This window comes from Hordeum vulgare, chromosome 3H (assembly GCF_904849725.1).
Source record: "Hordeum vulgare subsp. vulgare chromosome 3H, MorexV3_pseudomolecules_assembly, whole genome shotgun sequence".
Taxonomy (NCBI): Eukaryota; Viridiplantae; Streptophyta; class Magnoliopsida; order Poales; family Poaceae; genus Hordeum; species Hordeum vulgare.
In genome coordinates this window covers 27,945,058-27,971,349 of record NC_058520.1, presented here as the reverse complement: position 1 = coordinate 27,971,349, position 26,292 = coordinate 27,945,058, and the positions used below count along the sequence as shown (strand labels likewise).

The following is a 26,292-nucleotide window of genomic DNA, read 5'->3' as shown; positions in this document are numbered from 1 at the left end:
CGTGTCCTCAACAAGTCCATCGGCTCACTGAGGAGACGTGTAACATAGAGTTTGATGAAAATAATGGCTCCCAAGTGGATCAAAGTGGTCTTTGTGATATAGGTGATGAAATTCCTCCTCAAGCCATAAGAAGAATGGGGGTTGGTCAAATGCTCCCCATTGAGGAACCCCTTGTGGCCGAAGGAGAAGTACAATGCTCTATTAAAATGGAGCCATCACCCTCGCTAGACCCACACGCTTCTCAAGAACAAAGTGAAGGCCCTCAACCCGATGAACAAGATCAAGCTCATGAAGATGGTGTTGCACCAAATGATGTCCAAAATCATGATCAAGACTCCGAGTTTGCTCAAGATCAAGTGCAACCACAAGATCAAGGGCAAACTAGTGAGAAATCTCAATACGGTGCTCAAGATGTTCAAGAAGACACTCCTAAATTATCCAGTAAAGAAGTCTTGAAGCGTCGCGCTGCCAAGATAGCTAACATGCTCTGGGTTCGACAACATATGTTCAAGAATGTGTTTGGAAGCTTCAATAAAGGGGTAACCACTCATCAACAATTATCGAACTTTTGTTTGCATCACGCGTTTATTTCATGTGTTGAACCCCAAAAGGTACATGATGCGCTCGATGATGAGGATTGGCTTGAAGCCATGCATGATGAACTGAACAACTTCGAGCGCAATCAAGTTCAGGAATTAGTGCCAACGCCAACAGAGGAACATAATGTCATTGGAACCAAATGGATCTTTAAGAACAAGCAGGGTGCAAATGGTGTTGTCATTCGAAACAAGGCAAGACTGGTGGCTCAAGGCTACTCCCAAGTCGAGGGTATCGACTACGGTGAAACCTTTGCCCCTGTCGCTCGTCTTGAATCTATTCGCATGTTGCTTGCATTTGCTTCTCATCATGATTTTAAATTGCAACAAATGGATGTGAAGAGTGCTTTTCTTAATGGTCCCTTAAATGAGTTGTATATGTTAAACAACCCCCGAGATTCGATGATCCCAAGCTCCCCACTCATGTATACAAACTCAAGAAGGCACTCTACGGCCTTAAACAAGCCCGACGTGTGTGGTATGAGTACCTTACCGAGTTGTTGCAAGATCGTGGGTTTGAAATTGGGAAAATTGATCCCACCCTTTTTACCAAAAAGGTCAAAGGGGATTTGTTCATATGCCAACTATATGTTGATATTATATTTGTTTCTCCTAACGAATCTTTCAATGAAGAGTTTGCTGCATTAATGACCGAGAAGTTTGAGATGTCTATGATGGGAGAGTTGAAGTTCTCTCTCGGGTTTGAGATCAAACAAGGAAGAGAAGGAACAGTCGTCAAACAAGCCAAATACAGTCAAGACATGCTCAAAAGGGCCGAGCTCGAGGACGTCAAGCCGGTCAAATTTCCCATGCCAACCAAATGCAAGCTTGACAAAGTAGTGGATCAAAAGGTATATCGCTCCATGATTGGATCCTTGCTTTATCTTTGTGCATTTAGACCATATATCATGTTGAGTGTGGGAATGTGTGCATGATTTCAATCCGCACCAAAGGAAAGCCACTATGCGGTAGTCAAATGAATATTTCGATATTTGGCTCATACCCCAAACTTTGGCTTATGGTTCCCCAAAGGAGCAAGCTTTAGTTTAGTAGGTTACTCTGACTCAGATTGGGCTGGAGACTGTGTCGGAAGGAAGTCAACTCGTGAAGGATGCCAATTCCTTAGTCGCTCTTTGGTAAGTTGGTCTTCGAAGAAACAAAAATGTGTGTCACTTTCTTCCACTGAGGCTGAGTATGTAGCTGCCGCAAGTTGTTGTGCTCAATTACTATGGATGAGGCGAATTTTAAAAGATTACGGTGTCACTTGTGACAAAGTGCCTCTTCTATGCGACAATGAAAGTGCCATCAAGATATCTCTCAATCCGGTGCAACATAGCAAGACCAAGCATATTGATATTCGTCATCGTTTCATTCAAGATCATATCAAGAAGGAGATATTGAGGTCCTCTTCATCAACACTCACGAGCAACTTGCGGATATTTTCACCAAACCTCTAGATGAAGCAAGGTTTCGCGAGTTAAGGCATGCGATAAATATCATTGATTCAAGTAATGTGGATTGAACTAGGCACACCACACCTCACTCATCATTATATTTTGCTCTAGGTGTAGGCATGGACATAGGGGGAGTGTTGTTCTCTCAATGAACTTTCCCTCCCCCCATTATGCATAAATTGATCACATCTTTCACATTAGCCATTGTTGATGACACTTGTACTTCAAAGACGAGCTATGGTCATGAACCCAAGGATAATTCTTTGCGGTGTCATACCATTTGTCGCAAACATTGGTGGCTCCGGCCACCGCCCTCTCTTCATTAGAAGATTAGGTTCTGTGTTCAAGTTGTGTGCGTACTTATTTTTATCTTCCCTTGGGTTTTCCTGTGCTTTTTCTCTTCCTCTGGCAAGGTTCAAAGTGTTTTCATAAAAAGGGGGCAAGGTTCAATGTGTTTTCGTCTAAAGGTGCACGGTACTACCGCTCTAGGCACGGCAGTAAACTTTTACTGCCGCTGGATGAGCGGTACTACCGCTCAACTAACGGTAGTAAAGTTTTACTACTGTTGGCGAAGTGGTACTACCGCGATGACTGCGGTACTACCGCGCCGCCAAGGCCACGGGGGGTTATTTTAGGGCAGGGGGAGTTCTTTCTCCCCCATACCCATTCATCTCATGGCTCTCTCTGTTTCTCTCTCTCTCTCTCTTCTCAAGAAACGGTGCCGGAGGGACTCGCCGGATCTTCTTCTCCGACCACTCTCCCCCGATTCCGTTTGGTGGGATCATCTCCCTCCTCTCCCTCGTGCCATGGACCTCCGTATTGCCTCTAATTCCCTTCTCTTTGCCTCATTTTTGTTGAATATAGGATTAGGGGCATGTGTGTTCGTTCATCGTTTCATGGCACCATCTTTTCATGCAAGGAGGGTTGGAGAGTACTTGTGTGGTAGAAATTTTTCTGTGTAGGTTGCAACATGTGGGTTTGGGTCTCCGATAGTACCGGATTTGCAATTTCCCTTGTCAAATCTGGCACTTATTCGCCCGTGTGGTACTATCGCTCCTCCTAGAGATGTACTAGCAATGTGGAGCGGTACTACCGCCGTGAGAGGGTAGCAATTTTTTTTACAACCGCTTGAGCAACGGTACTACCGCTGTCAGGGCGGTACTACCACTGTCAGAGCGGTAGTAAAATTTTACTACCGCTTGAGCAGCGGTACTACCATTGTTCCCTAAGTACACATGTTATGTCCTTTCAATTCTCCTTTATCTGGATTTTTCTGATTTGCTTTGATCTTTGCCTTGACCTTTTCTTTGTCATTTTCTTATGTTCATGTTGCGTGTCATAGGTGGTGGCTCCACGCGCTCTAACCCACCTCGGGATGCCAGTTCCAAGCGACCTCATTCTTCAGATGCAACCTAGGGATCACAGGCTCCGAAGCGCAATTTCAAGCGGCCCGCTCACAAGAATAAGACCAACACTTTCGATTGGGATGCTATGCCACTTGCGAGTTTCATCTTCGTCGAAAGGTCAACCCCTATGACAGCGCTAGGGTTCAGTTCCCCAGAGGTGAAATGTTCTGGTCTAAGAAGCATGCCCTTATTTATGAATATGTGATCAAGACCAAGAAGAATATATATGTACCAATTCAGTGGATTGACATGGACCATCTGAAGAAGGACCCTGCATACTTTGGTGAACCTCTGGCCATGGTGGAACAGCTTCAGATTGTGGAGCTCATCATGTTTCATCATGACTTTGATCCTAAAATAGTGGCTCAATTCTTTGTTACTGTCCACTTTCACTCTGATGAGGAGCGCAATATGTCTTGGGTGACCAATGGGAGAGGTGTCTGCTACTTGGAAGGAGTTTATGGATTTGTTGAACGTCCGTGATGAGGGGCTTGAGCACTCAAGTGGTTTGCGCCCACACGCTAAGCCTTCTACTACTGCTAAGGAGAAGTTTCTGCCATTCTTTATTGCGATGGAATCCCCATCTCGTGAGGTCTCCCACATGTTGAACCCATTCCTTGATGTCGTGCACCATATCTTTCGCAACACTCTGTTTCCGCGCGTTCATACCTGGTGGATATGCTTATGATGTGTTAGAAAGGGTGGAATTGTTCCTCTGGACCACTTGATGTATCTCACGTCATGTGGAGTGAGCTTCAGTCGGCAGTCTTCCACCGTAAGGTACCAATCTACGGCCCAATCTATTTTACCTAATCAAGAAGAAGTGGGCGGAGGCCTTCCCAGCTATGGAGTTCCATGCTCCCGGGTGGATTCGCCATGAGCCTATTAAGCTGCGACAGAAGAACAAATGGGCCAACACCACCACTACACCTGTTGCTGCCACTGTGGATTTTGATGAGGATAAGGTTGTGGCTGAGGATGAGGCCATTCCAGAGTCACATGTGGCTTCCTCTGTCGAGCCATCTTGGGACAAGAAGCTCACGGACCGGATGAAGACCTTGTTCTGCATGCAGGCGAAGGGGAAGTACATGACTCATGTTGCTCAGAAGGAGAGCCATCATCGCGACAAGCTGATTATGAGGAAGTTCGACGTGCACATATCCAGTGGGTCTGAGCAAGACATCACTCCTGAGGCTGCTTGGATGAAGAAAAAAACAATCTTCAATGGGCTGAGTCTGACAAGGAGACAGAAGACGAGACTGATGAGGAGTATGTTGAGGAGTCCGATGGCTGAGTCATCTACAGTTCGAGCTACCACCTGTGTCATAGGTGTCCTCTCTGCCTTTTTGGCGTCCCGATACCAAAGGAGGAGAGAGTGTAGGATTTGCGAGTTTCCTCGTTTTCTATGTTGCTTTATTTGTTGAACTTTCGTTGCTACTTTGGTTGCCTTTGCTTTGTGTGTGAGACCAGGAGACGTCGTACTTCATCATATGGTGTGAGACATATGTTATTACTCATGTATCTTTATTGTCTCATTATCATCCAGTTTATTAGTAGCTTGTGAATTTATTTTTTATGTTCCTGTATCTTCATGCTCACATGCAATGCCTTGCTTCCATGCTTAATGTTTATTCAGTTTGTTGCAAGGAATGCCTTGTCTATAAAATCTAGGGGGTGCTTTTCTTTGGTTGTGTGTTGGGCAGTCCTTTTTCTAAAGTATGCACACATCCAGGGGAGCCTGTCTCTAGTTTGTAGATTTGGGGTTTGCATTTTTCTAAAGTTTCCTTTAGTGTAAATCATGTATTGTCATCAATCCACCAAAAAGGGAGAGATTGTTAAGGCATATTTCTCCTAAGTGGTTTTTGGTGATTGATGACAATGCATGTGCGGACTAATCGTGTGCATTGAGCATTTCGGATAATTCATGACTAGGCACAAGACGATTCAATGTCCCTCGGAGTCTTTCAAAGACGATTGCTTTCTACATTTCTCTTTGGTGGATTTGAGTCGTAGAAAAGTCATACTATTAAGAGGGGGTCCTCTTAGAAAAGGTTTGGGCGAAATCAACACGTACACATTTCTACTGCACCACCTTTCCCTTGCTTCAAATGGAGCCCCAACCATGTTTCCATGTATGTGCAAAAGGGCGAGCGGTAGTACCGCCCTCGGGGCGGTAGTAGTTTTTTACTACCGCTCTGTGAGCGGTAGTACCGCTCTCTAGGCGGTAGTAGTTTTTTACTACCACTCCGTCAGACTTTTCGTCTCAGCAATGGTAGAGGCACGGTAGTATTTTCTTACTACTGTGGTTGGTGAGCTGCCGTGCGATAGTACCGCTCTTAGGAGCGGTAGTACTGCTTGACTAGTGAAGTAAGTGGGGGGTAACGGTTGGATTGTTCCTCCACTATATAAAGGTGTCTTCTTACCTAAGAAGGCCACCTCTTACGTCCCCAAGCTTCATTGTTGCTCCAAAGCTCATTCTTGCCCCGATCTCTCTCCCTAGCCAATCAAACTTGTTGATTTCCTAGAGATTGGTTGAGAAGGCCCTAATTTACAATTCCACCAAGAGATATTTGATTACCCCCACTAATCCCTTGCGGATCTTGTTACTCTTGGATATTTGAGCACCCTTGACGGTTGAGGTCACCTCGAAGCCATATTCCATTGTGGTGAAACTTCGTGGTCTTGTTGGAAACCTCCAAGCTTTGTGTGGAGATAGCCCCAACCTTGTTAGTAAAGGTTCAATCGACGTCTTCAAGGGCACCAATAGTGGAATCACGGTATCTCGCATTGTGTGAGGGCATGAGGAGAATACGGTGGCCCTTAGTGGCTTCTTTGGAGCATTGTGTCTCCACACCACTTCCTGTCAAAGGGAATGAACTTCAGTAACACATCCTCATTTCCATCGGTTCCACTTACGGTTATCTCTTACCTTTACTTTGTACTTAATATTGTTGTTGTGTATTCCCTGCTTGCACTTTGTTGTTAGCATCATAGGTTGCTCACCTAGTTGTTCATATAGAGAATTAAAGAATATATATATGATTAGAGTAACATAGTAGATACTATATCATGTTAAAAATATGCTACTTTGTGTCATGCATGACAATAAATCAATAAATTTGATCATATATGATACTACTTTATAATATTATGCACTATTAAAATAGTATCATACACTAGTATCATATACACTAGTATCATATACATTAGTTTGGATCTAATAAGAGGGGCCCTATGTCCAGTCTCCCCTTGATTTACATTAGTTTGATTCACCTGCAGGGCTCATCATGTCGCCGACAAAAATATGGAATTTTCATTTGTCAGTTTAAGGCCATAGTCAATACACTATAGAATTTCATTCATCTCAATGTGCTTCGAAGAGGACTCATTGTCAAGCAGCTAACTATCGAGTAGTTCCTAGAAATGAGCGCTACAATGGTTGTTATTGGTATTTGTAGATACTACAAGAAAATCATTGCTTAAATGGCTGACTAGATTCAGTATAATAAAGGGGGACACGAGAAGACATGTGTCTCCAAGATCGTTCATAGAGATCTCAAAGTAGTAGCATAGACCATTTGGTGACCGATGATTCCAATGGAAATTTAGGCTCAAGTGACCAGAGGGCTCGATGACATTTTAGCAAAAAAAAAAAGGATGCCCGTTTAGTTCAGAGTTCAATTCCAGCTCATGATTCAGATCGTCTGCTGGAGAAAGCAGAGGATACATGGATAGACGATGCAGGAAGATGCACAAGATACGTTGCCATTTTCCAATACATTCATGTAGGCAGATACATGTGGGGGTAATCCTGCATATGGTTACAAAATATGGTGCAAACCAAACACACAATATTTCAAACGTGCAGCATCTTGTATTAGACTGACAGACAGAACGAATCAATGGTTATTTGCTTTTGATCAAGTATGGCCAGATATTGTGGCTTGGAATAAAAAGAAGATGGATCTCCAAACAATCTTCTCCTGGCTCGTCAATCTAGGCTCCAGGCGGCAGACAGGGCGCCATCGATCGGCACCTGCTGTTGACTCATGATATAGAGCCCACACAAACTCGTCACGATCAATTCATCAAAATTGAAACAAACAAAAAGGAGAAAGAAATTGATTTTAAAAAGATGCGATCAGAGCCTGTCGGGATGTATGCGTGTCTTCACATTGTGACATCAGGGGATTGACAGACTATCATACATAAACATCACCACCTCGCATCAAGCAGAAACCAATCCATCGTCAAATCGAAACCAACCCATTAACGTGACTTCCTCTTGTCCGGGTCAATGAATGAAACTCGATCATTGTTGATTTGAAACACGTTATTACCACTTGCCTACCATTACACATTACTATTGTTAATGCATCTTCTTTTAGAAGTAGCAGATGTAGTGCAGATATTGCACTTCTGTATTCAGCTGAGCGACATTGCACATTACTATTGTTAATGCTCATATCTGCCGGTTGTATAAATATTTGCTGTATAATGAATGGCAATGGCTTTTTCGGATAAGAGGCCTTGGTTGAGCTTCTCATTTTTAGTTTGCTTGGCATTTCACAAAAGTATTCTCTTTGCTGTTGTCAAAAAATTCAGAGAATAATTCAGTTTATGGGTGGGTAAAAACAACTTTACAAGTTACTTGTCAGAAATCAAGTTAGTGGCAGTATACAAGGCATCTCTGTAAACGATTTACGGCACAGTGGATGGACAAGTATGTTGCTAAAATTCCAAAGTTTAGATAATGAGAATGCTCAAAGCTGCAATGCTCATTCTCAGGCCTGAATTTGAGGGGGGCATCCAAGCCCGTTTCCAATGGAGAATTAGGATCAAGTGAGCAAGCAGGGGAACTGGCGAGGTTGTGACGACTGACGACCATTAGCCCACGATTTTGGCACGAACCAGAGGGTTCAACGACATTTTAGCAAAAAAAAAATAACGATGCCCATCTAGTTCAGAAGAGGGTGGCTTAATGCAAATATTCATTCCGTTCAATTTCGAAGTGGATGATTCAGATCGTCTGCTGGAGAACGCAAAGGATACATGGATAGACGAAGCAGTTGGATGCACAATATATGTTCCAATTTTCCTATACGTTCATGCAGGCAGATACATTTGGCGGTAATCCTTTCATATGGTTACAAACTATGGTACAAAGCAAACAACCAACATCTCAACGTGTATTAGACTGAAAGACCGGACAAATCAATGGTTATTTGATTTTGAACAAGTATGGCCAGATATTGTGGCTTGGAATAAAAAGAAGATGGATCTCCAAACAATCTTCTCCTGGCTCGTCAATCTAGGCTCCATGCGGCAGACAGGGCGCCATCGAGCGGCGCCTGCTGTTGACTCAAGATATAGAGCCCACCCAAATTCATCCCGATCCGTTGATAAACTAACACACACATAAAACTAAACTAAACAGAGAAGAAAACAGGAGCGATCAGAGCCTGTCGGGATGTATGCGTGTCTTCACCTTGTGACATCAGGGGATTGACAGACTATCATACATAAACATCATCACCTCGCGTCAAATGACATCCAATCCATCGTCAAATCAAAACCAATCAACACGGAAAACATCCAAGAATCAGATCGAGCTCGGGGTGGCTCAGAACTTCTTAGAGGGTTGTGTTACCGACACTGGCGCATCCGCCTCCGGCACAGGTTTCGTTCCTCATTGCCGACTGATGAAAGAAAAAGCAAAACCACCATTCCAGATCTGTTGATTCGAGGAGGAGGAAAGGTCAGAAATCTCGTGTGGAATTGAGATGTAATGCACATGAATGCTTCTGCAACTCTTCAAAGAAGATCATCACGCCATTCCTCCCATGTCCCAACCATCAAATTCTCACCCACAAAACAAGAAAACAAATCAAGATCGAGGCAAGAAATCGGAAGAATCACAGCAAGTCGAAGAAAGCGGATTTCTTTTGGAAGGAAAAAAAAAGGAACAACGAGGATGAGAATCGGAGATTAGTTAGCCAAGCAAGAGATCCAGATGAGAACTTGGCGGCGGCTGACTGAAGAAGGAACGGAGGAACCCTAGCTTGGACTGGGCCAAACCGGTGTGCCCCGGCTCTGTTTTTATAGACGGTCTCGGCGGCTAGCACGGGTCACTGACATGCGGGACCCACCAGCCAGTCGATCGCGCACCGTCCACTCGCACACCAACGGCGGAGATGCGTCCTTTCTCTCTTGGCCCTACCTTTGGTTGCTTGGTGGTGGCGCGGATAACTCGAGGGAGAGAGATTGAGAGATTGAAGCGGCAATGGCGATGGCGATGCGGGCGGCAGCGGCCTTCTTCTCGCCCTCCGTCTCCGTCTCCGTCTCCCCATCCACCTCCCCGAGCCCGAAGCAGCGCTCCTTCTTCTCCACCCGCCGTATCCACAATCACCGTCGCCTCCGCGCCTTCCCAGGTCAGTGCCGGCCATCCCTCTCCATTGCAGATTCCCTTCACGCGGCAATAATCTTCTTCTTGACACCAATGGCCTCTGCCGCCATGGACTCGCAGCCACCGAGCTGACCCTCGAGGAGCTCAACCCCTCCGTCGCCCTGCTCGTACGCTCTCCCCACCCACCCATCTCATTCTCACCTCAATCTTCTTCCTTCGTTCGCTGCTGCTTGCTTGCGGTGGGTGTGCGCGCATGGCCGCAATCTCAGTTTTACACAAAATCTCAACTTTGTCCAGAGGAAGACCGCGGAGGCCGTCGGCGATTTCAGGAAGACGCCCATCTACATCGTCGGTAATAATGCCCTTCTTTCTCTGTAAACTCTTGAACGCATCGCACGCAGTACCAGTTCAGATTGGAACTGTTGTTGAATGCCAACCTGCGCTGATAACTGAACTGAACCGACGGCCGGCCTGCAGGGACGGACTGCAATGCCAAGCGCAACATCGCCAAGCTGCTCGCCAACTCCATCATTTACCGCTACCTCTGCAGCGAGGACCTGCTCGAGGACGTCCTCGGCGGCAAGGACGCCCTCGCCGCGTTCCGGGAGTCCGACGAGAAGGGCTACCTCGAAGTCGAGGTGCCCTCTCCACACATACTATCTTTCCGAAGTTCATTCGTTCGTTCAATCCCCCTAACCAGTACGCCATTTGGATGACCTTGTGTCTGAATGCTACCTGAAACTAACTGTCGGCAGACCGAGGGGCTGAAGCAGCTCACGTCCATGGGCAGCCTGGTGCTCTGCTGCGGCGATGGCGCCGTCATGAACTCCACCAACCTGTATGTGTGCCTCTATCTCTTTTGTCACCAGCCATTCTGTGGGTGTGTATCCAATTAAGGTTTTCTGACTGATGTCTGTGTCTAATGATCTCAAGGGGGCTGCTGAGGCATGGAGTCTCCATCTGGATCGACGTCCCGCTTGAATTAGCCGTGAATGACATGTTGAAGAGCAAGGGGGCGGCAGCTATTTCAGACCCTGATTCCTTTTCTCAGGTTCCTTTTCCCTTCTGCAAATTACATCCTCCTCCTTATGGTTTTGTTATTCCTGTTATCTTGAGACGCGGTGACTTTGATAGCCTTGCGCTGTTTACACTTGGATTACTGTGATCCAGATTCAGCAGACATACTGAAAGGGTTTTGTTCTCTTTTGACTCTGCCTTGCTTCTTAAACAACAGTCTGGTTAATCCATCCGTCTCAAAACTACATCCAAATTTGGCCTGTAATGCAGCAAGTGTAAAAATTCAGAATGTGGTGTTCATCATGATTATGTGCAGGCTGCATATGAATGGAGCATGCTTGTGCTCATGTGATCTTGCTTGTATACACCCTTCACATAAGAATTTTTTTCTTTTTCGAAAAAGGCCCTTCACATAAGATGGATTACAAAGCCTATAATACCTTGCATTAGCATTAAATTGGAGAATCTTTTTGCTGAAACCCTGTTCTTTTTTACGTGTGCATCTCGATCTTAGCCTGAAAAAGGTGTCCATTATACCTACTGAGAGGTGATAGGCTTACCATCTATTGAATCACATTGGAGATATCATGTCTGCAGGCAATGGCAAAGCTCCGTCAGCGTTATGATGATCTGAAGGAGCGCTATGCAGTTTCTGATGTTACTGTTTCACTACAGAGTGAGCAGACAAGATCCAACTTCCTTTCTTCACTTTGAACATAGTTGATCGATGTATTTTCTGCGGTTGGGGGGAACCCTATTGACATATTCTCCAACTGAACACCTTCCAGATGTGGCTTCTCAGCTAGGCTACAGCAGCATCGACTCTTTGAGCCTGGAGGACATGGTCGTTGAGGTACTAGACAGAACTGTAGCTACACAATTGGACACAAATTTAGGACTTTTTTGTGTGAACAACTTATCGTGAATATAGCTAATGGTGACGTTGAACACATTTCAATTTTCCTTTTCCAGATTGTGAGTCGGATTGAGAAGCTGATCCAAGCAAAGGCAATGATGGAAGCTGCTGGGAAGCCTGAATGATTCGAGCACGGACTGAGGTCCGAGGAATCAAGTTCGGTCGCTTGATTTCAATATTTTTGCGACATTCCATATACATAGTGTGTGCGTATGAAGGCTTGAAGGCATTCGCCGTGTCGTGTAAATGAGTCTTTCACGACATTATAGTAACACAGTACTCCTCGCTGCAAGTTATTCATGCGGCCAGTTGTAAAATGTACATGGCTCAATGGCCGAACATTAATCAGGAGATTATTTTTCCCAGTGAGTAAGAAAGAAGAAGAGGAGCACCATTTCACTCTTAATGGAAATCTTGTAGTATGCCAATCCCTTGTTTGCCTGATTTTTATGTCGAATGATCTCAAGAGGGCTACTGAGGCATGGAGTCCCCATCTGGATCGATGTCATTTTCTCATTTTCTTCTTTCTCTTCATATCTTATCATTCATATTCTCTGTAGTAGATGCAATAACGGGATAACCTAGATAGCCTTCTTGTAGTTAGAGCAACTCTAGCAGACTCGCATCCGTCCGGCCCGCAAAACGTGTTTGCAGTTTGCGGAAAAACGTCTTTGCCGGCCGGCGTGCACGGCCACGGATGCAGAGCCCGCATAACGGACCAGTAAAAAACGGGCCGGCTCTGCGGGGTCTGATCTGGCGCAGCTCCTCTCAATCTGGAAAACCTAAATGAGCGTGGCCGAAGTAAGCCGCAGCACTGTCTGCGTGCAGTCGTCGCACTGTATGAACGGCAACGGCGAGCCACGGAGCCGCTGCGCGAGCGCCAAGCCCGGTGGACGACCGAACGAATCCATGCCCGATGAAGGACCCCGTCCCTGCATGCGGTGATGCGCCCTTGCCGGGGGCTGCAGGAGATGCTTCCAGACCACTCCATTGCTTGGCGCAACCACCGGCGGCCGGCAAAAGCCAAATCTGGCGGCCCCGCGATAAAGGTCCGTAGATCCGCAAATCCGGCGAGCCGCCGGCGCAGGGGGGAGGGGAGGCCTCGTGCGTGTGGCGGCCTTTCGACGAGCTCCTGCCGGTTGCTTTCGCCGGAATCTTGGGCGACGGCGCGAGGGGGGAGAGGGGGGGTGGTTGGTGGGGGAAAAGCGCGGGCAGAAATGTCCCCCACCAACCGCTTTCGCTTATATGCAGGGCACCGCAGCGGCGAGGGGGAAACCCACGAATACGCGGGTTGGGGCCGAGATTTTGCCGCGCCCCCCAAATTTTGCTCGCAACTCTAGCAGACCCCGCATCCCGCCCCGACCCGGAAAATAACCACCAAAATGCGGGTCGGGGCGGAAAAACCTGCCCGATCAAACCCCGCATCCCGCCCGACCCGAAAAATAACTGCGGTTTAGATTCAGCAGCCATACTAAAAGGGTCATCTTTGGATTCTCTCTTGCGTCTTAAACAATAGTCTAATTAATTCATCCCTGTAAATGTCCAAATTAGGTCACGATGTAGGAGGTGTGAATTCAGAATGTAGGCTATGGCGCAGCCTAATTGTGCGTTCATCACAGTTGTGCTCGACCGTACTGCATAAGACCGAACTCCAAAGCACCCCTGTATTCATGTGGACTTGCAATTCTATGCACCATTTTTGCAAAAAGCGGGTTAAGAGCCAATGATTCCTTGCATTTCCATAAAAATGGAGAATCTTTTTAGCCTTAAGACTCTGCTTTTTGTTCAACACAAGATACATTAGTTGTTCTTTCTGACGTCCCCATGTCATTCTTAGCCTGAAATTGATGCCAATTATACCCTCTGAAAGGTAATGTAATGCGCTTACAAATCAACCTAATCACAGTAGAGATCTCATGCTTGCAAGCAATGGGCAAGCTCCGCCAGCTTTTTACCCATGTTCCTTTTATCCAGGTTGTCACTAGTCATCAATCCATTGCTAGCAAACAACCAAAGAAAGATTTTGTACAGTACTCTAGGGGGAGCCTTAACAGACCACACTGTACACAGGTTGAATTCCTCTAAATTAATGATGTTATACAATGAGCTTGTAGTACATTCTCCCTTGGAATCCCCATTGACGAAAAAGGGTCTCCCCCATTTTATATATAAATCAACCATCACCGAACAATCCGAACCAGCCGATATAAACACACACACGGACACCACACCACACACACCCTAGGCTGGATACAAGGACACTGAAAACAGCAACACCACCCCCAATAAACTCCTAGTAAACATCAGATGAAACACTAAACACTACTACGAAGTCATCGGGGCCCTCAACCGTGGGAGAACCACCACGAAGAGGAGAAGCCGTGTATGACGAAAAAAATGGGCTCCAAGGTGGCACCTTCAGCAAGGGAACAACACCTAGCGTCGCCGCCGCCCAATCCAAGGATTAGGGTTTCCCCCAGAGCACCACGGCGACAGATGAGATGTCGTGACGGTACCTTCAAGAAGGGGGCCGGCGCCAGAACGCCACCACAGCCGGGCTGTCAAGGCAAAGCGGGTTTTCACCCCGGCCAACACTCACCGTCACCGGGTTGGGTTACGGACAATCGCAACTCCATCATTGAACGACACGCCCCGGTCAACATGCCGCCCACACAGCCATGGTGACCGGACAACGCCTGAGCCGCGTGCTCTGTCCATGAGCACCCCGGCTTCCACCAATCGGGTGACCGCCACGGCATCCGAGCCCCACCTTCATCCATGGGTACACCAAGCTGGTGTAGCCGGCTGGAACGGAGCAGAAGACCCTTCCACCTCGCCATCGACACCCCCCTGTTAGGGAACGTAGTAAATTCAAAATTTTCCTACGCCATACAAGGATCTATCTATGGAGAAACCAACAACGAGAGAGGTTGTAGAGCATATTCATACCTTTGAAGATCGCTAAGCGGAAGCATTACTAGAACACGGTTGATGGAGTCATACTCGCAGCGATTCAGATCGCGGTCGGTTCCGATCTATGTGCCGAATCACGGCACCTCCGCATTCAACACACGTACAGCCCGATGACGTCTCCCACGCCTTGATCTAGCAAGGAAGAGGGAGAGGTTGAGGGAGAGCTCTGGCAGCACGACGGCGTGGTGGCGGTGGAGCTACAAGGTATTCCGACAGGGCTTCGCCAAGCACTGCGGAGGACGAGGAAGGAGAGGGGTAGGGCTACGCCGAGAGAGAGAGAGAGAGTTTGTGTGCCTCAAACAGCCCCCAAACCCCGGGTATATATAGGAGGGAGGGAGGAGGGTGCGCCACCTCTAGGGTTTCCACCCTAGGGGTGGCGACAACCCATCTGGGGCCAAGGGGGCGGCGACCAGGGTGGAGAGGGGAGGGTGGCGCCCTAGGTGGGCCTTGGGCCCCCTCCCACGTCTAGGATTTGCCCCCTCCACCTCCTTGCCGCGCCTTGGGCTGGGTGGGAGGCGCACCAACCCACCAAGGGGTTGGTTACCTCAAACACTTGGCCCATGTAGCCTCCCGGGGCCGGTGGCCCCTCCCGGTGGATCCTCGGAACCCTTCCGGTGGTCCAGGTACATTACAGGTGTCGCCCGAAACAATTTCGATGACCAAATCCTTACTTCCTATGTATAAATCTTTACCTCCGGACCATTCCGGAGCTCCTCGTGACGTCCGAGATCTCATACAGGACTTCGAACAACCTTTGGTAACCTCGTACACTATTTCCCTATAACCCTAGCGTCATCGAACCTTAAGTGTGTAGACCTTATGGGTTCGGGAGATGTGCAGACATGACCGAGACATCTCTCCGGCCAATAACCAACAGCGGGGTCTGGATATCCATGTTGGTTCCCACATGTTCCACAATGATCTCATCGGATGAACCACGATGTCAAGGATTCAATCAATCCCGTATGCAATTCCCTTTGTCTATCGGTATGATACTTGCCCGAGATTCGATCGTCGGTATCCCTATACCTTGTTCAATCTCATTACCAGCAAGTCTCTTTACTCGTTCCGTAACACATTATCCCGTGGCTAACCCCTTAGTCACACTAAGCTCAATATGATGATGGATTACCGAGTTGGCCCAGAGATACCTCTCCGTCACACGGAGTGACAAATCCCGGTCTCGATTCGTACAACTCAACAGACACTTTCGGAGATACCCGTAGTGCACCTTTATAATCACCCATTATGTTGTGACGTTTGGTACACCCAAAGCACTACTACGGTATCCGGGAGTTGCACAATCTTACGATCTAAGGAAATGATACCTGACATTAGAAAAGCTTTAGCATACGAATAACACGATCTAGTGCTATGCTTAGGATTGGATCTTGTCCATCACATCATTCCCCAATGATGTGATCCCGTTGTCAATGACATCCAATGTCCATGTGACAGCCCGATGCCGACGTTTCAGAAGATTCCCTTTCTTTTCCGTTTTCGTCGTGTGTCTATTTTTCTTTTGTCGCATCATCATTGCATCATGCGCATCATATGCATTGCATCGGCATCCCGTTGCCGCCCGTTTTCAAAACTTGCATTCGTTAGTAGTTGCCGGTTCTCGTCGTTGTCCATTCTGAGTCCGACCGCACACGCCCGCGCCCGCGGCACCGTCGTAACCCTATTTTTAAAGTGAGCGTCAAACTTTCTCTGATTGGGGTGAGATTTGACGTGCAGTGTTATTTTAATATAGCTAGGCCGCCTGTCAAATTTCGTCGCGATTGGAGACCGTCTGGTACCCGAACGGTCGACCGTGGCGGCACCGTATTCGGTCTACCGTCGGACGTGTTCCGGTGTTTTAAATATCATGTTGCCGCGCCGCGCTATTTCCCTCTCACCTCCGCCTAGCCACTCTTCACACCCACCTAGACATTCCCGCGTCGTGGCCGTTTGATCGCGATCACGTGGTCGAAAACTGATCTGAATTCGGATAACCCTAGCTACCCCAACTATAAAAGGAAGGGTCTCCGCTTCCATTTCTGCCTCCCTCTCTCTTCCTCGAAAACCGTGCCACCAACCCTAGCCGGCACAGCAGCCCTCCCACCTCCTCTCTCCTCCCACCAGCGTGCAGGGCCCGCCGAAGCCCATTGTCGGCCCTCTCGGGCCCATCTGGAGCCGTCGTTGCCTGCCCGAGACGCCCGTGCCTGCCGAGCCAGCGCCCGTGCAGCTCGATCCAGCTGTCGCTCCCGATCTGGAGCGGGGGAAGCTCGTTCCCCGCGCCTCCGGCGAGCTGCTGTCGTCGTCGACCTCTCAGGCCAGCCCGCCGACGCGCCTTCCCTCTCCACCATCTCTCTTTTCCCTCTCTCCTCTAACCTCTTTCTCTCTCTCCCGTTCTCTGGTCTGGCAGGAGCCCCATGGCAGGCCCAAAGCTTGTCACCGGCGAGAATGGGTACATCCCCTTGGATCCGGCAAGATCCGCCCCTGCCGAGCTTTCTCGCCGTTTCGCCCTGTTCTGGCCGGAGCCGCCGCCGCCCTGCCTGCCTCGATCCAGTCGGGATCGGGGAGGACGACTGCGCCTCGCCCCTCATGTCGCCTGCGTGGGCCGGCCTCCCCACGCGACCCAGCAACTCCGTTGGCCAGCGCCAGGCGTCGCCCCGTCAGCCAGCAGGCCCAGCGCCTCGCCCTCGGCCTCTCCCGCGTCGGCCCACCTCCAGCCGGCCAAGAGGCCCAACCGAGGTGAGCCTCTATTCATTCCCCTGTGCACATTTTAGATATGTGGCGCATGCTGTCGGCCCATTAGTTAATTTAGGTAGTTTTAGGATTATATTAAAACGCCCGTAGATTATTATCCGTAAGTCGGAACGAAGCGAGTAATATATGTTTTCCGCGTAGTTTCTCGTGTAGAATACGTTGGCGCAACTTGCATATTTGTTTGACGCCGTTTAGCGTGCTGAATGCATCGTTTGGCGTGATGTCCCAATAGGTTTAGTCGCGTATTTAATTTTCCGCGCGTGTTCGAATTGCTCGAATGCCGTATTAGAAATGTCTATGTTTTAGGAACCATTTTTCCATGCATTTTAGAGCGGTCATTTGTATTTTTGTGTGTAGGGAATTGCCGCTAATTTATTTTCCCGCGTATAGGTTATTTTCTCGCATTTATGTGTGGGATTATTTTTGTGTTGCAACCCCACATATTTTATATGTTTCCGGGGTAGAAAAACCCCACATGGGATTTTTCTGTGCAAGTAGGTTTAGCTTTTGAGTAAGTTAGTTCGCGCGATATTTTGCCATGTTGCCCTCTTGTCATTTTCGTAGGATTTAATTCGTTCTTCGTTTGACGGAGTTGTCAACTAGAGAGTTGATCATGGATGTTTTGTCTAGCCCCTGGTATTTTTGGTTGCAATAGAAATGCATGTTTAGGTGTGGTTTGATTGCCCTCAAGTTGCTAGAAATAGTGCTGTTTTGGACGTGCTGAAATATTTCTAAGTCTGGAATCTGTTATATTTTGTTGACGTTTTGTTTTGCTTCTAGCTTTTGATCTGTAGATCTTTTGAGGTTAGTGCAATGGAGTTAGTTGTAGCCCCTTGTGTTTCTCTAGCATGCTGTGAAGTTTTGTGCCATTTGGAGTCCCGTAGCTATAGGTTTTGCTGCTGTCAATATGGCTTCAGATCGAAAACTGCACTTTCATGAGGTGTAATTTTCACTAAGTCTGAAATAGTGTGTGAGATGCCATTTTGTGTCTTCTTTCCCTAGTGATTCATGATGCCATGCTAGTTGTTGTTAATTGTTTGTAGTAGTGCTTCTTGCCCTCTTTCGTGTCATGCCTTGCTTGAGTTTATCGGAGTTGTGTAGCCGTAGTTGTGGGGCGTAGAAAATGCTATGTGGCTGATTTTGGCAGATTGTAGTGATTTCTTGTTTTGCTCGTAGTTGTTGAACCGTAGCTCCGATTGGATCGTGTCCTACATGAAACTTGCTTACAATCTCGTGTAGTTTCATTTTCCCTTGTTGGTTGTATGTTTTGAAGTGCTCGTGACCTATTTGTTTTGCTGTTTAACAACTAATTAAATGTGTTAATTCAGATTTGGACATAATTTTAAATTAACATGTGAGGTCATTTCGGAGATGCTATATGTCGTATCCAGCCTCATTTAAAATGCCTAGCTAGGTAGATTAATTTGCGCTTCACCTTTTGCCATGTTTAACCACATTTAATATTGTCGTGTACCTAATCGGGATAGAACTAAATAATTAACGTGGAGTTTCGTCGATATGCAACTCGTTGCATATTGAACTTCATTTAAGGTGTAGTGTTTGTTTGTGTGAATTGTCATGCCGTGACTTGCATGTTTTCAGCTGCTCATGCATCATTTGTGTTGTGCATCGTGTGGTGAATTCCGTGTGTTGATTTTTGTTTTCGGTTTGCTTCGTCTCGATAGTTGTCGGTTCGTCTGCTTCACGGAGGCATTCTTCTTCCAAGCGGGATCTCAGGCAAGATGACCATTTCCCTAGATACCATTACTATCATTGCCATGCTAGTTATTTTGCTTCTATCGATTATGTCTCGTTGCCTACCACATGTTAAATATCAGCCTCTCAACAATGCCATGATAACCGTCAACCTGTTCAACCTAGCAAACCACTGATTGGCTATGTTACTTCTTGCTTAACCATGTTGTTAGCGTTGCTAGTTGCAGGTGCATTGCTTCCATGTGAAAGCATGGGTTCCTTGTTATATCACCATATTTAAATGTTATTTAATTTAATGCACCTATATACTTGGTAAAAAGTGGAAGGCTCGGCCTTTCTAGCGTGGTGTTTTGTTCCACCTTTGCCCCCTTAGTTTCCGGCTACCGGTGTTATGTTCCATAAATGAGCGCTCCTAACACGATCGGGGTTGTTATGGGGACCCCTTGATAATTCGTTTTAGATTAAAGCTGGTCTGGCAAGGCCCAACATTGGTACTATATTTGCCTAATCACCTAATAAAATTGCATAGGGACTTTCCAGACCCCGAGGATAATTTAATCAACCCCCGGGCCAGTGCTCCTCATGAGTGTTGGTCCCACCTGAGCGATGTCCAGCGCCCCTCTGGTCACCCGGAGGTTTAGCGATTCCGACGTCTAGCTCATCCGTCGTGTCGTGAGAACGAGGTACGCGACTCCTATCGGGATCGTCGACACGTCGGGCGGCCTTGCTGGATTAGTTTTACCTTTGACGAGATATCTTGTGCATCGGGATACCGGTGATGCTTTGGGTAATCTCAGAGTTGAGGTTTTCCACTAGGGAATCCGACGAGATCGCGAGCTTCGTGATTGAGGATTTCTATGCGGCTTGTGGTAATTTGTGATGGACTAGTTGGAGTACCTCTGCAGGGTTAAATCTTTCGAAAAGCCGTGCCCGCGGTTATGTGGCAACGTGGAAACTTTGTTTAACACTGGTTCTAGATAACTTGAGGTTAACTTAATTAAACTTGCCAACTGTATGCGTAACCGTGACTGTCTCTTTCGTGAGTTCCTTCTCCGATCGAGGACATGGTGGGGTTATGTCTGACGTAGGTAGGTGTTCAGGGTCATTCATTTGATCATCAGTAGTTCACGTCTGCTATGCGTAGATCTTCCCCCTCTTTTTCTTCTACTCGTAAGTTTAGCCACCAAATTTATGCTTAGCCGCTGCTGCAACCTCACCACTTAACCTTGCCTCGCCTATTAAGCTTTGCTAGTCTTGATACCTTTGGAAATGAGATTGCTGAGTCCCCTGTGGCTCACAGATTACTACAACACCAGTTGCAGGTACAGGTAAAGGTTACTTGACGCGAGCGCGTTGATTGTACATTTGGAGTTACTTCTTCTTCTTCATCGATCTAGGATGGGTTCCAGGCCGGCAACCTCGGATAGTAAGGATGGACGTCGTTTTTCTTTTGTCGTTTGTTTTCGTCTGTAGTCGGACCCTGCTCTTACTCTTGATGATAATGTAATGTACTGTTGTGACTCTGATGTAGCTTGTGGCGAGTGTAAGCCAATTCTAAATATATATCTCATCTTTTCAGTACATGTACTTGTAACGATATCCATTCTTGCGACGCGACGAGATGCGCTTCTATCCCTGACGAGGCCTTCGTGCCAAATTCAGGATAGGGTCGCATCTTGGGCGTGACAGTCCATGACCAAGAAACCATGATCATCTATTGATCAACGAGCTAGCCAACTAGAGGCTTACTAGGGACACATTGTGATCTATATATTCACACATGTATTGCGGTTTCTGGTTAATACAATTATAACATGAATAATAGACAATTATCATGAACTAGGAAATATAATAATAACCAATTTATTTTTGCCTCTAGGGCATATTTCCAACAGTCTCCCACTTGCACTAGAGTCAATAATCTAGTTCACATCACTATGTGATTGCAATGAATCCAACTCCCATATAGTTTTGGGGTTTGATCATGTCTTGCTTGTGAGAGAGGTTTATTTGTCAATGGGTCTCAACCTTTCGGATCCATCTGTGCTTTACATAGATACTGCTACCATGCAGTATTTGGAACTATTCCAAATGACTGTTCCACTATACGAATTCGGTTTACTACTCATAGTCATCTGGATTAGTGACAAAGCTCTCATCGACGTAACTCCTTTACGACGAACTCTTTAATCACCTCCATAATCGAGAAAAATTCCTTAGTCTACTAGTTACTAAGGATAACTTTGACCGTTGTCCAGTGATCCATTCCTGGATCACTCTTGTACCCCTTGACTGACTCATGGCAAGGCACACTTTAGGTGCAGTACACAACATAGCATACTTATAGAGCCTATGACTGATGCATAGGGGACGACCTTCGTCCTTTCTCTTTCTTCTGCCATGGTCGGGCTTTTGAGTCTTACTCAAAAATTCACACCTTATAACACAGCCAAGAACTCCTTCTTTTGTCGATCTATTTTGAACACTTTCAAACACTTGTCAAGGCATGCATTATGTTGAAAGTTCTATTAAGCACTTTGATCTATCTCCATAGATCTTGATGCTCAATGTTCAAGTAGCTCATCCAGGTTTTCCTTTGAAAAACTCCTTTCAAACAACCCTTTATGCTTTCCAGAATTTCTACATTTATTTTCGATCAACAATATGTCAACCACATATATTCATTAGAAATTCTATAGTGCTCCCACTCACTTCTTTGGAAATACAAGTTTCTCATAAATTTTGTATAAAACCAAAAAACTTTGATCATCTCATCAAAGTGTATATTCCAACTCCGAGATGCATGCTCCAGACCATAGAAGGATCGCTGGAGCTTTGCATACTTGTTAGCATCCTTTAGGATCGACAAAATCTTCTAGTTGTGTCACATACAACCTTTCCTCGAGGAAACCGTCGAGGAAACAATATTTTGACATCCTATCTGCAAGATTTCATAAATTATGCTGCAACTGCTAACATAATTGCAATAGACCTTCAGCATCACTACGATTGAGAAAGTCTCATCGTAGTCAACTCTTTGAACTTTGTCGGAAACATCTTTGCGACAAGTCGAGCTTTCTTAATGATGACTTTTCACCGTCTATCTTCCTTTTAAAGACCCATCCATAGTTAATAGTCTTACGACCATCAAGTAGTTCTTCCAAAGTCTACACTTTGTTTTCATACATGGATCCTCTCTCGGATTTCATGGTCTCCAGCCATTTGTCAGAATACATGCCCACCATCGCTTCTCCATATCTCGTAGGTTCATTGTTGTCCAACAACATGACCTCTAAGACAGGATTAATGTACCACTCTGTAGTAGTACGCGTCCTTGTCCACATACGAGGTTTTGGCAGTGACTTGATCCGAAACTTCATGATCACTATCATAAGATTCCACTTCAATTGGTGTAGGCACCACGGGAACAACTTCCTGCGCCCTGCCATACACTGGTTGAAGTGATGGTTCAATAACCTCATCAAGTTTCCACCAAAACTCCCACTCAATTCTTTCGAGAGAAACTATTCCTCAAGAAAGAACCCGTTTGAAGAAACAAACACTTTTGTTTCCGGATCTGAGATAGGAGCTATACCCAACTGTTTTGGGTGTCCTGTGAAGATGCATTTATCCGCTTTGGGTTCGAGCTTATCAGCCTGAAACCTTTTCACATAAGCATCGTGGCCCAAAACCTTTTAAGAAATGACAAGTTAGGTTTCTCTAAACCATGGTTCATACGGTGTCATCTCAACGGAATTACGTGGTGCCCTATTTAAAGGGAATGCGGTTGTCTCTAATGCCTAACCCACAAACGATAGTGGTAATATGATAAGAGTTACCATAGTATGCACCATATCTAATAGGGCACGACTATGACGTACGGACACACCATCAGACTATGGTGTTCCAGGTGGCATGAGTTGTGAAACATTTTTCACGTGAAACAATTTTCACATTGTCTTAGATGTTTAGCAAACTCGTAACTCATATATATATATATGTTTACCTCCACGATCACATCGTAGACATATTATCCTCTTGTCACGATGATCTTCAACTTCACTCTAAAATTCCTTGAACCTTTCAATAATTCAGATTTGTGTTTCATCAAGTAAATACACTAGTATATACTCAAATCATGTGTGAAGTAAGAACATAACAATATCCACTGCGTGCCTCGGTACTCATTGGACTGTATACATCAAAATGTATTACTTCCAACAAGTTACTTTATTGTTCCATCTCACAAGAAAACGAGGTTTTCAGTCATCTTGCCCATGTGGTATGATTTGCATGTCTCAAGTGATTCAAAAATCAAGTGAGTCCAAATGGTCCATCCGCATGGAGTTTCTTCATGCATTTATACCAACATGCATGGTTTGCATGTCTCAAACGTTTCAAAAATGAGTGAGTACAAAGATCCATCAGCATGGAGCTTCTTCATGCATTTTATACCTATATGACTCAAGCAGTAGTGCCACGAGTAAGTCATACTATCATTAGTACTTTGTATCTTTTGGCAACAATATTATGAACATGTGTATCACTATGATCGAGATTCAATAAACCGTTGAATTTAGGTGCAAGACCATTGAAGGTATTATTCAAGTAAACAGAATAACCATTATTCTTTTAAATGAATAATCATATTGCAATAAACGTAATCCAATCATGTCTATGCTCAATGCAAACACCAAATAACAATTATTTAGGTTTAACACTAATCCCCATGGTAGAGGGAGCGTGCGATGTTTGATCATATCAACATTGAAAGCTTTTCCAACACACATCGTCACCTCGCTCTTAGCTAGTCTCCGTTTATTCCGTAGCTTTTATTTTGAATTACTAATACTTAGCAACTGAACCGGTATCTAATACCCTGGTGCTACTAGGAGTACTAGTAAAGTACACATCAATATCATGTATATCCAATATACTTTTGTCGACTTTGCCAGCCTTCTCATCTACCAAGTATCTAGGGTAGTTGCTCTTCAGTGATTGTTCCCCTCATTACAGAAGCACTTAGTCTCCGGTTTGGGTTCAACCTTGGATCTCTTCATAGAGCAGCAACTGGTTTGCTGTTTAATGAAGTATCCCTTCATGCCCTTTCCCTTCTGAAACTAGCGGTTTTACAAACCATCAACGATTGATGCTCCTTTTCGATTTCTACTTTCGCGGTGTCAAACACCACGAATGTCTCAAGGATCATCATATCCATCCTTGACATGTTATAGTTCATCACGAAACTCTAGTAGCTTGGTGTTAGTGACTTTGGAGAACTATCGATGTCTCATCTGGAAGATCAACTCCCATTCGATTGAAGCGATTGTAGTAATCAGACAATCTGGGCACATGCTCAACGATTGAGCTCTTCTCCTTCACTTTGCAGACAAATAATCTTGTTGTAGGTCTCATACCTCTCAACAAGGGCATGAGCATGAAATCCCAATTTCATCTCTTGGAACATCTCGTATGTCCACTGACGTTCAAAACATCTTCATCGCCTCAATTCTAAGTCGTTTAAGCATTATTCACTGAACTATCATGTAGTTATCAAAAACAGGTATGTTAGATGTTTGAAACATCCATAGATCACGCTTGGGGTTCAGCACATCGAGCGGTGCATTAAGGACATAAGCCTTCTGCTTAGTAATGAGGACAATCCTTAGTTAATGGACCTAGTCCGCACAACTGCTACTTCTATCTTTCAACTAAGTTTTCTCTAGGAACATATCAAAAACCCATAGAGCTATAGCGCAAGCATAATTTGCAAAGACCTTTTGACTATGTTCATGATAATTAAGTTCATCTAATCAAATTATTTAATGAACTCCCACTTAGATCGACATCCCTCTAGTCATCCAAGTGAAACATGATCCACGTCGACTAGCCCGTGTCCGATCATCACGTGAGACGGACTAGTCATCAATGGTGAGCATCTCCATGCTGATCGTATCAACCATACGACTCATGTTCGACCTTTCGGTCTCCCGTATTCGAGGCCATGTCTGTACATGCTAGGCTCGTCGAGTCAACCTAAGTGTTTTGCGTGTGTAAACTGGCTTACACCCGTTGTATGCGAACGTTACAATCTATCACACCCGATCATCACGTGGTGCTTCGAGACAACGATCCTTCGCAACGGTGCACACTTAGGGGAATAAATATCTCAAAATTTTAAGGAGGGGTCATCTTATCTTTGCTACCGTCGTTCTAAGCAATAAGATGTAAAACATGATAAATATCACATGCAATCATATAGTGACATGATATGGCCATTATCATCTTGCTCCTTTGATCTCCATCTTCGGGGCACCATGATCATCATTGTCACCAGCATGACACCATGATCTCCATCATCATTATCTCCATCATTGTGTCTCCATGAAGTCGTCACGCCAACTATTACTTCTACTACTATAGCTAACCATTAGCGATAAAGTAAAGTAATCAACATGGCGTTGCATCTCATACAATAAATTAAGACAAATCCTATGGCTCTTGCCGGTTGTCATACTCATCGACATGCAAGTCGTGAATCCTATTACATGAACATGATCAATCTCATACATCACACATGTAACATCACATTCTTTTGGCCATATCACATCACATAGCATACCCTGCAAAAACAAGTTAGACGTCCTCTAATTGTTGTTGCAAGTTTTACGTGGCTGATTTGGGTTTTTAGCAAGAACGCTTCTTACCTACGTGACAGCCACAACGTTGATATGCCAATGTTATTTACCCTTTATAAGGACCCTCTTCATCGAATCCGATCCGACTAAAGTGGGAGAGACACACACCCGCTAGCCACCTTATGCAACAAGTGCATGTCTGTCGATGGAACCAGTCTCACGTAAGAGTACGTGTAAAGTCGGTCTGGGCCGCTTCATCCCACGATGCCGCCAAATCAAGATAAGACTAGTAACGACAGGCAATTGACAAAATCATTGCCCACAACTTTTGTGTTCTACTCGTGCATAGAATCTACACATAGAACCATGGCTCTGAAGCAACTGTTGTGGAACGTAGTAAATTCAAAATTTTCCTATGC

General features: G+C 45.7%; 1 protein-coding gene and 3 non-coding genes across 4 annotated transcripts; 1 reads left to right on the top strand and 3 right to left on the bottom strand.

The window, feature by feature from the left end:
• Positions 1 to 7,593: 7,593 nt before the first annotated feature.
• Positions 7,594 to 7,683, bottom strand: LOC123445869. Its single transcript, XR_006631228.1, has one exon. It is a non-coding gene; the product is annotated as a small nucleolar RNA snoR14 (small nucleolar RNA).
• A 1,224-nt stretch (positions 7,684 to 8,907) lies between these two features.
• LOC123445868 lies at positions 8,908 to 8,997 on the bottom strand. Its single transcript, XR_006631227.1, has one exon. It is a non-coding gene; the product is annotated as a small nucleolar RNA snoR14 (small nucleolar RNA).
• Positions 8,998 to 9,075: 78 nt separating this feature from the next.
• Positions 9,076 to 9,154, bottom strand: LOC123445860. Its single transcript, XR_006631221.1, has one exon. It is a non-coding gene; the product is annotated as a small nucleolar RNA U61 (small nucleolar RNA).
• Positions 9,155 to 9,696: 542 nt separating this feature from the next.
• Positions 9,697 to 12,201, top strand: LOC123442742 (probable inactive shikimate kinase like 1, chloroplastic). Its single transcript, XM_045118872.1, has 9 exons — positions 9,697 to 9,887; positions 9,983 to 10,029; positions 10,160 to 10,214; positions 10,340 to 10,500; positions 10,618 to 10,700; positions 10,796 to 10,913; positions 11,477 to 11,555; positions 11,668 to 11,732; positions 11,852 to 12,201. Exons 1-9 carry the CDS (start codon positions 9,740 to 9,742, stop codon positions 11,918 to 11,920), a joined length of 825 nt encoding a protein of 274 aa, XP_044974807.1. The 5' UTR covers positions 9,697 to 9,739; the 3' UTR covers positions 11,921 to 12,201.
• The last annotated feature ends 14,091 nt before the right edge of the window (positions 12,202 to 26,292 follow it).

Coding starts and splice junctions, on each gene's coding strand:
- LOC123442742 (XM_045118872.1), top strand. CDS start 9,740: ATGGCGATGGCGATGCGGGCGGCAGCGGCCTTCTTCTCGCCCTCCGTC. Junction 10,030..10,159: donor ACCCCTCCGTCGCCCTGCTC/GTACGCTCTCCC, acceptor AACTTTGTCCAG/AGGAAGACCGCGGAGGCCGT. Junction 11,733..11,851: donor TGGAGGACATGGTCGTTGAG/GTACTAGACAGA, acceptor TTCCTTTTCCAG/ATTGTGAGTCGGATTGAGAA.